The sequence below is a fragment of the Neofelis nebulosa genome, chromosome 13 (genome assembly GCF_028018385.1).
Source record: "Neofelis nebulosa isolate mNeoNeb1 chromosome 13, mNeoNeb1.pri, whole genome shotgun sequence".
Classification (NCBI taxonomy): domain Eukaryota; kingdom Metazoa; phylum Chordata; class Mammalia; order Carnivora; family Felidae; genus Neofelis; species Neofelis nebulosa.
The window spans coordinates 67,886,553-67,904,630 of record NC_080794.1 but is presented as its reverse complement, the minus strand read 5'-3'; the positions used below and the strand labels follow the sequence as shown (position 1 = coordinate 67,904,630).

Here is an 18,078-nt window from a genome sequence, read left to right as displayed (position 1 = left end):
AGAGAAGGAAATGAAAAAACGGGACAATGAATATAGATAGCTCTTAAGAAATCTGCTTGCAAATGAAAGATGGGACATTTATAGACAGCAACATGGGATTCAAAGAAAGTTTTCTTGTTTTTTTTTTAATTTAAGGATAGTAGATACTTAAAATATTTAAATACTGATGGGAAGTCTGAAACAGGAAGGAATATTGAAGAGATAGGGGAAGAAGGATAATGGGTAAAGCCAGGTCCCTGAGAAGTCAGAAGGGATGGGATTGGGCGTTTGGATTGGGAAATTTTATATAGGCATGAAGAGGATTCTTTTTACTTTTCTTGGATAGTTCGATCTATCCACATACTGGATACATAGTAAGGACTCCATAAATTTGAGGGTTTTTTTTTTTTTTTTTAGTTTCTTTGAGTTGGGTTCCATCTGCCTTGAAATGTAGAGCCTGAGACCAGGGCTTCTTTGCAGGTAGTACTTGTTGTTGTTTTCTGTGGGAGGCTCTTTTGTCTGTTTGTTTGCCTGAGTTTGAGAAATGATCCTAGGGAACAGATGTGGCAGAACTAGAGAGTGGAAAACAAGGAGGGAGAAAAAGCCATCCCAGGGAGTGTCACTCAACTGGTTATTACTATAAGTAACTGGGGCCCAACCCCACTGGGGACACTCTAAAGACCCCTAGAGAACGAGGCTCAGTATCGCCCTCCTGACACAGGAAGAGAGGAGTGAGTATCCACTGGCTCCTGACTCCTATCAGTCTAATGGTCCAGGAGGGTCTTGACACCTTTGCACCTCAAGGTTTGTACCTGCATCAGGATGGCTAAGGGGTCTCTCATAAGTATCCGTATCCCATTTAGGGAGGAATCAGCCCGGAACAAAAAGCAAGAGGTTCACAGTGCAGCTGAGGCAAGGTGACATCAGGCCACCTGTGTGCACAGCTAGCTGCGGAGCAAACAGGAGCCAGAAGGACGTGAGATAGGACCTTTGCAATGCCCAGCACGAAGATCAACTAAGCATCATGACCTTCACAATCAGGTTGCTCATTTGTTTTTGTACACGGAGGCATTTCAAATACTAACAGCAACTTTTACATCAAGCCACTAAAATCATTGCCTGTACAGGAGACACATCCCAGCAACATGCTATTTAAGGATCTTCCATTAGTGCTGGCTGTTGAAAACAACTCACTTAAGATTCTGAAAGCGCTTCAAGAATATTCACCTGAAGATGTCTTTATTGAATTTCTTTTGAAGATGGTGTCTGCAACTCTTTCATTTTCCTTTAAACTCCTGTGTTGTAAATGTGTCCCTAATGATGAGATTGCTATTTATTTAACATTCAAATCTCTCCCATTAAGGCCAAATTAACATCATTTAAAATATTGCCAAATAGTTTTTCTTTGAATAATTACACTCTATTAATTTCTGCCTCAGGGCTTTTTTTTTTCTTTCAGAAAGATAACTCTAGATTGGCCATGCCAGAGAGGCTTTTCTACCTCCCACAGTGGTGCCTAAACCAGGTTCTTAAACAACTCTCAAAAACCAGGGGAGCTGGGGGCAAACATGCTACAAGAAGGTACTCAAGAGTCTGGCAAGATAATTAAACCCCAGAATATCTACAGTTACATAGCTGTCATTAGAAGCTGGTTTCTTTGAAGCACTATGGAAGGTATGTGGGAAGATTCTATCACGCACATATGTTGAAACATGAGTTGAATCCATGAATAACTACCAAATGAATTTGGGGAAAAGATTTATGAATCTTCTATATGACAGGCTTATAAAAACTCTTAAATGAGAATGTGCATACACAAACGTAGCGAGTCTGATTTTTGCATGCGGATTAATCTCTTGATCCTTGCGTTTTATAGAGTTCCGTAGTTTTCAAAGCATATCAAAGCCATTATTATCTCCCTTGATCCTCACAAAAACCTTCCAATTCAGGCAGGGCCAGGGGCATCATTCCATTCTCCAGAAATGAGAAGATGAGCGTTCTGAAAGTCCAAATGAGTTGCCCAGTGTTCCCTGGCTGGTAAGGTGGCGGAGCCCCGACTACAACCCAGGTGTTCAAGTTCAGGGTCCTCTGCCCCACATCAAACCACAGGCTACTTGAATCATAAACTGTCTGAGAGCAGGAACAATGCCTTCTTCTTCTGCCACGCTCCAGTGTACCTGGCATACATCAAGGACCTCAAGAAGCATCCATTACCTAGCTACTAGTACTTGTTAATTGCTAATACTTCTAGAACATCTTTTCAACTCTTCACAACAGCAACTTGTGTCCAAATTGCTGACTGGCTTCACTGTAGCCCTGGAGTTATCCTAGGACTTCTTTTCTGCGTGCCATTGATCCGCACACAGAATTCCTTGCTGTAGGGGGGCCTTCTCTCCTGACTACACCCACACATTACCAGGAGTTGAAAGTGTGGATCTCCACACTGACACTGGTCTAGTTGTGGACGTTGAGAAGGATTTGGCAGAGTTGGGATGACCTTCCCTTTGAATTTTCTGCTTTATCTACACCTCTAGAAGATGTAGCGTGTGTGTATGTTAATTATGGATCGGTCAGTGTTTTCTCTTGTGTTTTAGATATCTGTATTAGAACTGGGTTTTTCCCCCCACAACTGCACTCACAATAAAACTTTATTCAATGAGTAAATGAATCCTCATTACACTGAAGGCCACCTCCCATGCCATGAAGGGAGGATGAGGCCAGGCTTTGCATAGTTCAGTAAAGACACACAAATCTCTTACAATGGCTTATTAGGGCTCTGTTCCTGTTTCTTCATCATACCTCCTAATAGCCAGGGTATCAATCCTATCACTGAAGGGATTTTACTGCTATCACTGCTGAACTACCTATTTTCCAGGATAATCATTAGAAAAGCTACTCCATAAGGAGAAAAGACAGGATTTCCAACCTTCTTGGCTCAGAACACAGAAACCAACTTATCTCTCTCCCCCTGCCCCTACGAGGAAAGCCGATTTCTCTTTTATCCATGTGGAACGGAGGCATTTCAGGCAGACGCTTTCCCATTAAAACAAGGGCTCTTCTGGGAAGGATTAGCTCCTTCTGATTTCACTATGAAACCCCAGGCCCCCAGGCCCCCTGCACAGAAAAGGCATTGACAGATTAACAAATTTCACAGTGTTCTGTACATCTTCAGCTTGGCTGAAAGCTGGAGATCAAACACTAGGCCCCCTCAAGCAAAACCATCAAGATGATTATCTTTACCTCTTTGTCAATAGAAAAATAAAAGGTGAGGCAGAACCTTCGGGGTCTCTTCTGAACTGTAGGAGCCACATGAGTAGTATAGGGACCCTTCAACGACACACAAGATACAGATCAAAAATAATCATGTTGAAAAAAAAAGAAAGAAAGAAATGACTGGGCATGAGGAGCTTTCCTTTAGGAGGGCAAAGTTTTTTAAGGGTGAATTTTTTAATGCAAAATTAATGGGAAGTTTATTATGAAGTAGTTACCTGGGTTTTTGGTTATTAACTTTACTCTCAAATGTGTGCATATACATTTGTATATGACTCACTAATGGGTAAACAATTATGCCTTAAACACACACATAACATTTATTAATCTGCAGAGAAAGGAAATGAATCCATGTCACATGAATCCCGAATGGTTCTGTTGTCCACACCCAAAAAGCCTGACCTGTGACCCATGGAACCAACAGTGCTACAAAAAGTTGGCAGTTTCAAACATTTCTTAGCAGCAGATTGCTTTCATCAGATGCAAAAAGTATTAAGAACCCTGACATACAGAACAAACAAAAGCTGAGGTGTGCTATTTAAGGAGGGGGTAAGAGGGCCAGATACCCTCTTCCATTTTTCCATAGCTCCTGAGACAAGTTACCTAAGACTCCATGTAAAAACTGCCAAGAACCACATTTAGCAGGGTGGGGAGGGGGGGAGCCAGAAAGAGTGAAGGGGATGGACTGGCGTCCTTTTCCGTAAGATTCTTCCTCAGGTGTATGTCTCTGGTGGCACTAAAACGAAATAAAAGATACCAATACTCTACAAAACTAGGAAATCCAAGTGAATAGACAGACCCCTTAAAGTTATGAAAAACCAAAGCCACCAAAGTCCTTTATACTCCTCCTATTGTTATGTAGCTGCTCCAACTGCAGGCAAAGAAAATAATGTGGCTGTACAAGGCTCTCCTTTGAGACCCCAACTATGGAGTGACAGCAAGCATCTCTCAGAAAAGACACAGTTCTCAATGTCCAGCTCTGCCTTAGCGGTACTCCCCAGAGAGGTCACCCATGAGGAGGCGTGCTGGACCCAAGCCTCCCTGCACTACAGCTTTTGAGATCATTCTTTTCAGTGGCTTTTGCTGGCAGGGTCGGCAGAATGCCACCTACCCTGATGGCCTGATGCCCTGCTCCCATATAAACCTGTGGATTTAAACCCTGGAGTGAGAAGCTACTGTTGCTCTGAGGAGTTTCTGCCCTCCCAAAAGCCTTCTGCGGCAGCTTAACTTCCATGAACAGAATGAGGCATCTTTGCCTTTTCCTTGCTTCTGAGATAGACATTAGGCACTGCAGTCCAAATCTTGCCTTCCCCACAAAGCCTTTCCTGATGCCCATTTCAATTTTCAAAACCCATCCCCTGCAAGAAAGATTCAAAACTCGCACTGATTTCAGACATTTCTCTGAGGTGGCTTCCAATAATTAAAACAAAAGCAATAAGCCACAATGACAAATAAACAGATAAAGGAAAGCAGCCACATAAACACAAATGGCCAGCAGTGGAGGAGAAAAGGAAGAATAATAACACACAATTTGATGCAAGGAAGCTGCTATAATTGACACAAAACTTAGTTGTGAGCTTTTTAGCACTACAAAGAGGGAAATGCGCAATTACCTAGATTTAATGAAAGGGAACAGAAAAGGTTCACCTCCCCAGGACTGTCCTACCTGACAGTCCTGCCACTTCACTCCCTCCCACAACTACACCTATCCTTGGACAAAGAGATCCCCAGGCATTGTTTTCTCTTACTTTCTTAACTTCATTCCTGCCTCCCTTCTGCCTGGAATGCTCTTTTGCCTTCACTTACCCAGCTGGTACTCCTAGTCTCCCTTGCTGGAAAGCTTGCACAGACCCTCCTTCCGAAGCTCCCCCCACTTGCTTTAAGAGCAACATGTGCTTTGCACTAACACAGCTCTCATCATGCTACATAATAATTGTTTAGCTGTCTGTGTTCCCCACTGGGCTGATTGTATTTTAATACATTTAAATGAATGAATATGAAAAGGGTACTGAATAACATAATGGATAATTGTTGGACAGCAGTTTTATAAAAATGCAGAGACATCCTACATACGGTCATTTCTCGTGCAGTGAACAATTGGCAATTACCCAAAGTTGTCTCATATTGTTAGTTGGGGAAACAAGATTCCCTTGCTTTAAAAAGATAACTAACCGCATTCCCTGAGAATAAGGACAGTGTCTTATCTTCTCAGTTCAGTTCAGTTCAATAAACATTTATTGAGTACCAGTCATTATGCTAAGTGCAGGAGAAACAATGATGAATAAGACATAGTCTTGTTCCTCTTAAAGTTTACAGACCTGGCTGGGGAGACATAACACACGTGGATAAGTAGTCAGCAAAGGGGCTTGGTCCAATCCTGATCAAGGATGCCAGGGAAGACTTTCTACAGGCAGCAACGCATAAGATGAATCTAAGGATAAGTTTGTCCAGTAAAGGGACATTCCAAGCAGGTGGGGAAACGCAAGAAAGGCACGTTAGGCAACAAATGACATGATGTGTGTATGGAGACCAAACAGGTTTATCGTTTATGGGAGGGTAAAATATAACCAGGAAGGTATATGGGGATTCCCATGAAGCTAATGGAGTATGCAGGATCCAGATCGTACAGGGCCTTGTAGACAATGTTAAGGAAATTAGATTTTAACCTATAGGTGATGAGCAGCCACTGAAGACAGGAACATTGATTTTTGTTGTAAATAAATTATTTTGAAAGTAGTGTTGTGAATGGATTGGGGGTGGGGGTTGCTGGTCTCAGAATGAGAAAATCAGTTTGCAAGCTTTTGTGACATTTCAGAAAATACATAATTAAGGTTTATAAATGGTTTTAAATAGCCAAGTAATAATGGTGCTTCCCTTTTCCTCTCATAAATCACCCTAGAGCAACAAGGAAAACAAGAAATAAAAATACAAACTCAATACTCAATGAAAATATAACCCTGAAACACAATATATGTGGAAGCCAAATTCAGTGAAGAACAAACAGAGTACCGACAGGCACCAGGGCAAAAATGCCTACAGCTACAAATCTTAGATCAAGCTAGAAAAATAGCATTCTCCAAAGATGACATTTCCCAAGGAGCAAAACTAACAATCAATTATTTGGAACCTAGGGACTGTGGCCCAGGAATTGGCAGTTTATTTATTCTTAGAGCTGACTAATGACAAGAAGCTGGAGAGGTGTGGCTGGATGAAGAAGCAGCCAGGTGGTTTTACCTTTTGTAAAGAACTCATTCACAGACAAACTATCTTTAGTTATATGGAACCTCACTGAGAAACAAAGAAGATTCTTGTTAAGCTGAAAGAATTCTGGTCTGTCACCAAGAAGAATCTCCTCAAATAGTCCAGAAGAGCTCATGTCATAAAAAAAAAAATGAATAATGGTTAAAAACCTAAAGATAAAAGAAAATAGTGCAGGGATTATAAAATACTATGGCAAAATGAGAGAGAAAGGGACAGAAAAAACAGCAGACTCAGAAAAAAAAATCTGCTTCCAGGAAGCAAATGAAAATTGTGCCCATACTGCTATGATTAAAAATAGCCTGTATGATGAGAAGATTACCTCTGTAAGAGAAGACTTCAAAGTAGAAATACAAGAGCTAAGAATAGATACGTTGGGACAACAAAAGTGATAAAATATAAGCTGGCAAAGTTCAGAAAATAAGTTCAACAAGAGCAGCAAAAAAATATAAAAAAGAGTCTGGACACTGCCAAATACTTGTTCAGGGATAATGTGGGTAAGACTTTCCAGTATTTTTTTTAATGTTTATTTATTATTGAGAGACAGAGAGAGACAGAGCATGAGCAGGGGAGGGGCAGAGAGAGAGAAGGAGACACACAATCTGAAGCAGGTTCTAGGCTCTGAGCTGGCAGCACAGAGCTTGATGCAGGGCTCAAACTCACAAACTGTGAGATCATGACCTGAGCCAAAGTCAGACACTTAACTGACTGAGCCACCCAGGCGCCCCTTTTTTTTTTTTTAATATCACTTTGCTCAGTGAGTTAAAACTGATTAGAAGGGAAAAAAAAATAATGACTCTCCTTTGATTTTCCTGTCTACTGCACACATCCTAAATGTCCTGGAGAAAGAGAACCAAAATAATTAAACTGAAATAAAATATATGTTTCAAAATATAAGCAACAGAAAGTTCTGAGATATTAAAAAGGAAGGAGAAATTGAACCAACTGAATGAGACTTACATTTCAGGAAAAGAAACTCACACAGTATGATCAACCACAGAACATACATTAACAAAGCAAATAGTATTAAAACTAAATATTTTTAAAAAGGACTTTTAGGTATCAAGGGGGAAAAATTCAGATACCCAAAAGGGAAATATCAGACTGGCCTGACACAGTAACATTCAGTAAGTTAATGGAGCAAAGTTATCATGGAAAGCAAATGATACATGCATTTTATAGCTTAAAAAAGGAAATTAAACCTAAAGAGGGAAACTGTTTACAACATTCAAGAATTCACCTTTTTTGTGGGATGCCTGGGTGGCTAAGTCAGTTAAGCAACTGACTCTTGATTTTGTCTCAGGTTATGGTCTCACTGTTCATGAGATGGAGCCCCACATTGGGCTCTGTGTTGTCAGCTACTTGGGATTCTCTCTTTCCCTCTCTCTCTGCCCCTCCCCTTCTCACACTTTCTCTCTCTCTCCCTCTTTCTCTCTCTCTCTTTCTCTCTCACAAAATAAATAAACATTTTTTTAAAAGAATTTACCTTTCTTGAAGACATTACTAAAGGACAAATTTCAGGGGCACCTGGGTGGCTCAGTCAATTAAGTGTCTGACTTCAGCTCAGGTTTGAGTTGGAGCCCCACATTGGGCTCTGTGCTGACAGCTAAGAGCCTGGAGCCTGCTTCAGATTTTGTGTCTCTCTCTCTGCCACTGCCCTTCTCATGCTCTCTCTCTCTCTCTCTCTCTCAAAAATTAATTTAAAAAATTTAAAAAAAAAGAAAAACTGAAGGACAAACTTCAGACAACCAAGAAAAAAAATGCAAAAACTACAGAAAGGAACAAGATTTACCCATATAACTAAGATCAAAATAAATGCAGGAATGATCATTCACAGCAGAATGTAAATGCTCTGAATGATTTAATTAACAAAACTAGAATTGGATACAGGTCATAAACACAGGCTAGTTTTTTCTACCTTTGTTCAACAGTACTTCGTAAAATATTTAAGTCTAAGAGAATTATATTTGAAGATAGAAAAGCAAACAAAGAGATAATATGATCAACCCAAAACAGGTGGTGAAGGAATCTAAGAGAGAGGGGAGGAAAAAGAAATGTATGGAAATTGTATCACGGCTCACAAAAGGAAATGAATAGATATTATCCAGAAATAGAAGATTTGCTGTTATATTCATAAAGCTAAGTAGCTAGGACAAATATTCAAAATTATCAAAGAAACCCAGAGGCAGGAAAGCAGGAAAAGAGATCATATAATGACTTTTTTAAAAAAGAAGCAATTTTAACTAAAAGCTAAGCATACACTGTCAGAAATAAGACACATCTATCATACTGATCAATGCATAAGGCCAAACTCACCTATGAGAAGGAAAGGACTCATTAAATACTTATGGCCAAACGATACACAAATATACCTTCAGTATGAGCAGCAGTTCATATGTAACCCACTCACATTCTTTTACCTTATTTTAAATTTAGCCAATTGATAGTTGCAAATAATAGCATTTAATCTGTGTTTGGTGGTTGATGAAATTCCATGCTTTTCTCAAGAGTATTGGCCTTTTGCATTATTTGGGGCATTGTTATTCCATTGCTTCCCATCTCTCTCATAGTTTTCTTTTTAAAAATCTGAAAACAGCCTTCAAGGTCCTGGAATCTAATACCCTTGGTCTTTCTGTGGTTATCTCTAAACTCTGTTTCTAGGTCTCATTTACTCCCTCCTTCTCATCTCCCTAATATTAGAGTGCCCTCTGCCCTAGTCTATGAATTCTTTCTCTTTTCTGTCTATGTTTATTCCCTTGATGACTTCAATTTTGCAACTCAAAAGTGACATCAACATGCTGACATGCTTCCAATTTATATCCTTAGCCCTGGTTTTCCCAACACCTCTGCTCCTAAAGCCAGCCTCAAATCTCTACCTGTTCCCGACACATCGCCATGTAGGGCTCAAGAAAGTACAGGGCCTAACACACCTGGCTGCACGTGCCCATCTGACTGCTGACTCCTGCCACCCTCTTCTGGTTCGCCACTCACCGAATGAGACTTTTTCAGGTCATCTTAAAAAAAAATAGTAGTATCTACAGATGTCTAACATTCACATTCCTCATTAATTTTCATCTAAAACATTATCATCATCTAATATATTTGGTAGATAGATGAATAGATGATAGCACAAGATAGAAAGATAGAGAGCAACATTTACAGAGCACTGTTTTTGTGTTTTACAAATGTATTAACAAACAGAATCTGCCCAGCAACCAATAAACTAAGTACTCAATTGTCCTCTTTTTACAGATAAGTCAAATGAAGTATAGCTCAAGACCACCCAGCTAAAGTGTGGCCTGCCAAGGCTGGGATAAATGCTGGCCATTGGACTCAAAACCACAGCATCTCAACCACTAATGTTTCACAGGCTTTTCATACCTATGTATATATGGATGTATATATTATATACATATTTTCCCATGTCTTCCACTGGAATATAAATACCACTTGGGCAGGAATTTTATTATGTTCACTGTCTTAACCCCAGCTCTTAGAACAGGGGCCTGAAATGTAGCAGGCTGTCAATAAAATTTTATTGACTAACGGGAACTCCTATCTCTTTCAAACAAAATAAAAATTGATGCTTATCAAAGAAAAAACTTTTGCTGGCTTGCAGTATAATAATAATAAAAAGATACTTCAGAATAGTTAGGGAAAAAATCTGGATGTCTGCCGGCAGAGTTACAGAAAACTTTATGCAATAAAAGGAAAAATGAATTTTAAAAAATCTGAACATTTAAAATTCTAAGTCATGTTTCCCAGAAATGGTCCTGTCATGTTCATCATTATATGCAGTATTAGCATTAAGGAAAGGGCAATAAGATTGGTAAATTCATAAATCATCTCTGTGCTTCTACCTTGAAAAATTAAATAGAGATAAAGAAATAATAAAGCCTTAAACTGGGACCATGGGAATGGAATGAAAAACAAAAAACCATCTGAGACTAAGGGTGATATTAGCAGGGACCTGGATTCACTGAATTTGTTGTCATAGACAGATTTCCAGGTTTCTACCTTGAGTGACCAGGTAGAGGGTAATGCCACCAATGCCTCAGGATCAAGGTGGACATGTTGATTTTATTCTAGCTGTGGAACGAACATCCAAGTTGAGATATCAAGATGACTATTCGACAAGAAGGTCTGCTTTCCAGGGCAGAGGTTATAGCTCCCTGGCTTGAGATTCATCAGAACATGGAGATAGTACTTAAGACCCAAGACGGTATATACTGGGTGCAAAGAGAAGCAGGTCAAGGGCAAGAGTTAGGGAGAGCCAGAGTCATGCCTAATACTTTGTTGACTTTACTTTGTATTGTATGTGTTCAATAAATATTCATGAATAAGGCAATAATAGTGCTAATGACCTGCCAAGATTTAAACAAAAATATTCTGAGATTCTGGCTTTTACGCAAACTTAGACACAGGGATTTTCTGGAGCCACACAGACCTCTCTTTCCCTCCCTTTTTCAAGCTGGTTTTTGAGTGGATGGCTACATGTCATGTGTTTCAGACCTCAAAAGTCTACACAACTGATTTTTAAAAAGAAGTGACTCCTACATCTACAATCTATCAGTAAAACAAGTAGTCACTGAGCACCCTGGATTTTCAAAGGCTTTCTGTTAGGGCCAAGGATGAGGAGAAAAATTTGTGTATAAAGTATTGTCCCTATCCTCAGATAGTATAAAATGCAATTTGGAAAGACGAAGACAAATCCACTAATATTTAAGTAACAATTCCTAATAGCCCATGTGCTAAAGAAATAGCAGACAAGAACAGCTGTAGTGGTTCAGAGGAAGAGAGGCATGCCCAGCTCCTGGGAAACGGGACTAATCTGGACCAAAGAAACAGGAGTGAGGCAGAGAAAGTCATTCAGGTGCATAGGTCTGAGTAAACTCAGGAGAGTCTAAAGATCAAGGTTCCTATAGGAAACAGCCTGCAAACACAACTGGCAGCAGAAGGGTGGGAAAGCAGAGTGGGAGAAATCAAAGCTGCTCTCAAAGGTCAAGTATGATTACACACACTCATAGACAGACACACACACACACACACACACACACACACACACACACACACACTGTAAGTCATTCTGGAGCAGAAGCATCACCTTTTCTTTTTCCTCATTTTTGTTCTTCTTTGCATCTCCTTCCAGTGAAACTCAACACCTAAAACAAGGCTTCCCTTTCCTGCCTAAAAATGTGAGTCACACCTAGTTTTCTCTGTGAGTCAGAGCTCTTGGGAGTGAAGGATTTCTGGACTCAGGACATATCAGGGTGTGGTCAGCACTGTAAAGGGAGGGCAAGATTTAGGGAGCTCTACATTTTTCTAGAAAGAAAATCCTAGAGATGCTTCATTTCTTGGGGATTCTCACTCCCAAATGAGACCGGTCACTTTTTTTTTTTTTTTTTCAATATATGAAGTTTATTGTCAAATTGGTTTCCATACAACACCCAGTGCTCATCCCAAAAGGTGCCCTCCTCAATACCCATCCCCCACCCTCCCCTCCCTCCCACCCCCCATCAACCCTCAGTTTGTTCTCAGTTTTTAACAGTCTCTTATGCTTTGGCTCTCTCCCACTCTAACCTCTTTTTTTTTTTTTTCCTTCCCCTCCCCATGGGTTTCTGTTAAGTTTCTCAGGATCCACATAAGAGTGAAACCATATGGTATCTGTCTTTCTCTGTATGACTTATTTCACTTAGCATCACACTCTCCAGTTCCATCCATGTTGCTACAAAAGGCCATATTTCATTCTTTCTCATTGCCACGTAGTATTCCATTGTGTATATAAACCACAATTTCTTTATTCATTCATCTGTTGATGGACATTTAGGCTCTTTCCATAATTTGGCTATTGTTGAGAGTGCTGCTATAAACATTGGGGTACAAGTGCCCCTATGCATCAGTACTCCTGTATCCCTTGGATAAATTCCTAGCAGTGCTATTGCTGGGTCATAGGGTAGGTCTATTTTTAATTTTCTGAGGAACCTCCACACTGCTTTCCAGAGCAGCTGCACCAATTTGCATTCCCACCAACAGTGCAAGAGGGTTCCCATTTCTCCACATCCTCGCCAGCATCTATAGTCTCCTGATTTGTTCATTTTGGCCACTCTGACTGGCGTGAGGTGATATCTGAGTGTGGTTTTGATTTTTATTTCCCTGATGAGGAGCGACGTTGAGCATCTTTTCATGTGCCTGTTGGCCATCCGGATGTCTTCTTTAGAGAAGTGTCTATTCATGTTTTCTGCCCATTTCTTCACTGGGTTATTTGTTTTTCGAGTGTGGAGTTTGAGACCGGTCACTTTGGACAGCAATGGATCATGGCTTTGATAAACTACTGAAAGTCAGATCCATTGGAGATGTGGCTCTAAGAAACTTCCAAGCCCTAGTCCAAATCCTGGTCATTTTAAGACCCTTTTGGTATAATAAAACAGCAACCCAGCTGAGGATTCAGTGGACCACTAAAGACCCCATCCGTGATACTGACCCATAACATCTTCATCTTTCACCGGAAGTCCTGGATCCCCCAGAGAATGGGTCACCAAAGCAGAGACTCACCCCAGCTCCACGTGTTCACAACCTCGGGAATGCTGCCCTCATTTTCCTGACTTCACCTAAGCACCCCCACCTCTACCACTGAATGCATTTTCTGGACTCACCTGAATGAAGATATATTCATCCTGAACAACCAGGGAACTGATGTCAATGGAGCGGACAAAAGGCCCACTCCGAGTGGTCTCAGCACATTCCTGGATCCTGCAGGTGAGGTAGTGAGCATCTGAAATGGGAGAATGGCACTTAGACGCAAAGAGAAATGGTGACAAAGCTCTCATCAGTACACAAGGCTCTACCCCATGGGATATCAGTGACACAGTTCAAAGCAACGAGATTTCATTCTTGTTCACAAAATTTGTAATAGTTATTAAAAAATGGCAATATCTAGATGAGGCAAAGGAGTGGAAGAAAGTTAATCTTACATCCTACTGACAAAAGGGTAAACTGATATAGATTTTTGAAAGAACCAATTTGAAATATCAGAATTTTAAATGTGCATATATTATACCAGCAATTCTAACGCAAGGAATGTCTTCTGGAGAAACTCTCGTATATTTTCCCAAAGAGTCAGGAGCCAAGATGCTCACTGGGGTATTGTTCATAGCAGTGAAAAATCAGAAACAGGCTAAAGGTCCCTGAACATGTCAATGAACTAAGGTACACATATTACAGAATGCTATGCTATAATTAAAAAAATTAACTAGAGGGGTGCCTGGGTGGCTCAGTCACTTAAGCAACCAATTCTTGATTTTGGCTTAGGTCATGAGCTTATAGTTCATGAGTTCAAGTCCTGAATGGGGCTCTGTGCTGTCAGCACAGAGCCTGCTTCAGATCCTCTGTCTCCTCTCTCTAACTCTCCCCCCATCATGTGCACACTCTCTATCTCTCAAAACTAAACATTAAAAAATATTAAGTAGATATGGACACATCCACATCCTGATTTCTCTAGAATCCTTGTTCCTTTTCAAATAAACTTTGAAAAGATTATTTGGCAGTATGGTAGTATGATACAATTATGTCCCCCCAAAACCTTGCCTTTATAAATGTATAGGTTTGTGCCACAGTGCAAAGAAAAAGTTTTAAAGGAACCCATAAAAATTAGCTATGATTACTTTTGGGTGAAAAGAATGGAAATAGTGTTGAAGTGAGACCTTTCCTTTCCATATTATATACATTTTTATTATTTTTACAATAAGAATGTATTCATCTATTACTTGTATAAAACCTATAAATCCTCTATAATTACTTGTAAAATCTTCGAAAGATCTCAGCGGGTCAAGAGCCCCTCAAGCAAACCAGGAACATGACAGCAGAAGCTATTGCTGAATAGGAAAATCCCTGACTCTAAAATGCATCCCAATTATGACCATAGGGTCATCCAAGAAAGATAATTTATTCAGTTATTTGTTACTGGGGAAAAACTACAGGTAAGTCTCTGTAAAGAAACCTGTGTATATATGTGCTTTTATTTTTTTTTAAATGTTTATTTATTTATTTTTGAGATGGTGAGGAGGGGCAACGAGGGCGGGAAAGAGAGAGAATCCCAGGTAGGCCCCGTGTTGTGAGCACAGAGCGCAATGCAGGGCCCAAACCCACAAACCATGAGATCATGACCTGAGCCAAAACCAAGAGTTAGACACTTAACTGACTGAGCCACCCAGGTGTCCCCGTACATTTGCTTTTAAAATGGTTATAATTGGGGGACCTTGGTGGCTCAGTCGGTGAAGCAACCGACCTTGGCTCAGAACATGATCTTGTGATTTGTGAGTTGGAGCCCTGCATCGGGCTCTGTGCTGACAGCTCAGAGCCTGGAGCCTGCTTTGGATTCCATGTCTCCCTCTCTCTCTCTCTCCCCCTCCCCTGCTCACACACTGTCTCTGTCTCCCAAGAATAAATACACATTAAAAAAAACTAAATAAATAATAAAGTGGTTATAACTGAATAGTACTTGAAAGTAGTAAGTGGGGAAAATGAGAAATAGGAGTGATTTCAGTATTAAAAGTAGAGAAGTCTTTGTTATCACCTAAAACCATGTTCATTACTACATGTATCTAATGCAATTGCTCCCTTGAATGTGTGCACAGGTGTCACGGGTGACAGGGAAGGGGAGCCTGCAGGCAGCCGAGATAAAGGCAAACAGGTTAAATAAGAAAAAAGCTAATTGAGTTAAAACATGAATACGTTTAATTATCCCTGTTTATCTTTTTTTTTTAAGTTTATTTATTTACTTTGAGAGAGGGAGTGCATGAGCAGGGGAGGAGCAGAGAGAGAGGGTGACCAAGAATCCCAAGCAGGCTCTGCACGGTCAGCACAGAGCCTGACATGGGGCTCAGTCTCATGAAGCGTGAGATCATGACCTGAGCTGCCATCAAAAGTTGCACGCTTAACAGACTGAGCCACCCAGGCACCCCTCCCTGTTTATCGTTAATTAACTAATTTACTGATGGCTTCAACAAGTGTTTCTGGTGTGTGAACAATATACTGGGTATTGCTTAGGTACGAGGAATACAACAGTGAATGAGACAGAGGTTTTTGATTCAAAAGGACCTGCTTACTAGGAAGGGGCTTACTCATATTATTTGCAGCTAGCTATTCCACACATTTATGTATAAACATGATGCTAATGTAACAAACACATGTGGGTAAGAAATGAATTCATTATGTGCTACATCCCTACTTCCCGAACGTCCATAGCTGAACAAGGCCTATTTGCGTTGGTATTCTTAATCCAAACATGTCAAACATAGATCTCATTCTTTCCGTCAGCAGTCTTTTCACCCGCCCATGAGCACAAGCCTCTTAACTTTTCTTTCCTCCATACGCCATGTAATCCAGTTGGTTCCCAGCCCCGGCCATCCTGCCTCTGACATGCTTAGTCTCTCCTCTTCTCTCCACAAGCCCTGCCACTTGCCTGGGACAAGTCCTTCTCATCCGTGTGGCCTGTTGCATCCATTTCACGACTAGCCTGCATGTACATGATGGACTGGGAACTGGATGGACCCGAGGCAGGGAGCCAGAGTCATCTCTAAAACCTAAACCTGACCTAGTCTCTCCCGGCTTCAAAACAGTTCTGAGTGCCCTGGGACAAAACCCAAACGTCGTTCTATAGAACAGAAGGCTTTTTACAAGAAGCCGAATAAAATCAAGTGCCTAGGGAGGCAGACAAGTAACGTGTAAGAATAAAACGAGCTGGGTGAAGATGACAAACAGCAGTTGGCACACGGCCTCGGCGGCTGGGAGCACTCGGGAGCGGTGGGGACTGCAGTGAAATGGCCAACACTTGACTCTTCATGGAGGAGAAGCTCCTTAGTGTCTGTTCATCATTGGCAGACAGGAGTAAGACGTTCTGTGTCTTATAATAAATCTAACTGTCTCTATTTTTTAAATGTGAAATTGTCTGATTTAAAAAAAAAAAAAAAAGGACAGCTATTCTACATTTAAAATAGGGTGCAGGCCAAATACCATAAAGCCAAACAAAACAAGCCTACATCCAAACATGTCACCTGCGACCTTCTTCCCCCTCTTCCCTGCCCCATTAGCAAACCCAGCTTGTTCACCGTTCTGTACATACAGCCTGCCCTTGACTTCCTCTTTGTCTCTGCGCACACAGAAAGCTAAGAATGGCCTGGCTTTCCACTTCTGGGTGTGAGAGCGAGGGAAGGCCGAGAGCACAGGCTGTGCCGAGCAGCACATGGCCTGCCCACCAGGAATACTCTTGGACCCACAAAGCCTTAGTAATTTTCTCCTAGAATAAGGCACTAAAAGCCAGTGAAAAGATGCAGTAAATACACATAAAGAAACCACAAGTGTTGACATGACAACCTGCTTCCTTCTTGCCAGCCAGTGTCTCAGAAAGCTCCTTACACTGCTAATCAAAGGTACGCACAGGAGGACATCTGCTTATCCCCCGCCCCCCCACAGGCTCATCTTCTACTGTCTGTTTACTATTCACTCTCCCATTTGGACACTTTGGGAAAAAAAAAAAAGAATCAAGTGTATTCAAGGCCACCCCAAACAAAATCAAAACCTACCTAAACCTTGGCCCACAGCAGGTGAGCTCTTGTGCCAAAGTCATCCTACTTCTTGGCTCTCCCCCTGCTTGCTACTGCCCAGCATGGAACGAAAGGTCCAATTTAACAGGAAAGCAGCACTGAAATGAGTTTTTCAAATCCACTTAAAATTCAGGGGACTTGCAGTCTTTAACTGGACTCATATATTGGAAGCCTCAACGCTCTTTTTTTTTCAAACACAGAGAGACATGATAGTAAGTGCTAAGGTACCCACTGCCTGGTGAAAACTCAGAATAGAGAAAAAGGGGAGAGTCAATTACCGGGCAGGCCTGGCTACCAGATGGAAGTGACCGAGGGTGACGAGGGACTCAGGGTGTCAAAAGTGAGCAGGGGACACCAAGAGCCTCACATTTGCAAAAGTTCTCAGATTTGAGCTTTGGACGTTATCCTGAAATGAAGCTGGGTACAGTCATGGAGATTTAAAGATGAAACTGAAGGATATTCATCATTTAACTTGAATCCCAAACTAGGCTTCTAATACCTGTGGCCTTTTTATTTGCTTTTAATAACACCAAACGCCTGATAAGATGGCAGGGGTCCAGAGCTCTTGAGCATAGTGTGGTATTTGAAAGCAAGGCCTCTGAAGCCAGATTGGGCTGTGTTCGAGTCCTGGGCCTGTTACTTGCTTATCACCCTTGAGTAAGTAGCACGGCTCTTCATCTGTGAAATACCCGCAAGTTAGTATCTGCCTCCAGGGACTGTCATCAGTATTCAATAAGATTATGTATGAAAAATGCTTAGCATATCATTGGATACATTTTAAAAGACTAATAGATGGTACCTCTTTCTTAATATGAAAAGAGAAGGAAGGGAATTTAACTCTCGGCAGCTCTCATACCCTCCATTAATAACAAGTAATGTTGTTTGTCTGTGGAGAGTCAAAAGACCATATCACAGGTCCTACTAGTAAAGTCATATTCCAAATTTATACCCCTGTTTAATTTCTTCAAGT

At 41.0% G+C, this 18,078-nt stretch overlaps 1 protein-coding gene across 3 annotated transcripts in view; it reads right to left on the bottom strand.

Annotated features, from left to right (window-relative positions):
* The window catches only part of SORCS3 (sortilin related VPS10 domain containing receptor 3), a 596,149-nt gene that overhangs the window by 132,888 nt on the left and 445,183 nt on the right, over positions 1-18,078 (bottom strand). For all 3 annotated transcript variants that reach the window (XM_058697711.1, XM_058697712.1, XM_058697710.1), the window contains exon 7: positions 13,161-13,279. In XM_058697711.1, the coding sequence (XP_058553694.1) occupies positions 13,161-13,279 (119 nt within the window). The remainder of the gene's footprint in view (positions 1-13,160; positions 13,280-18,078) is intronic.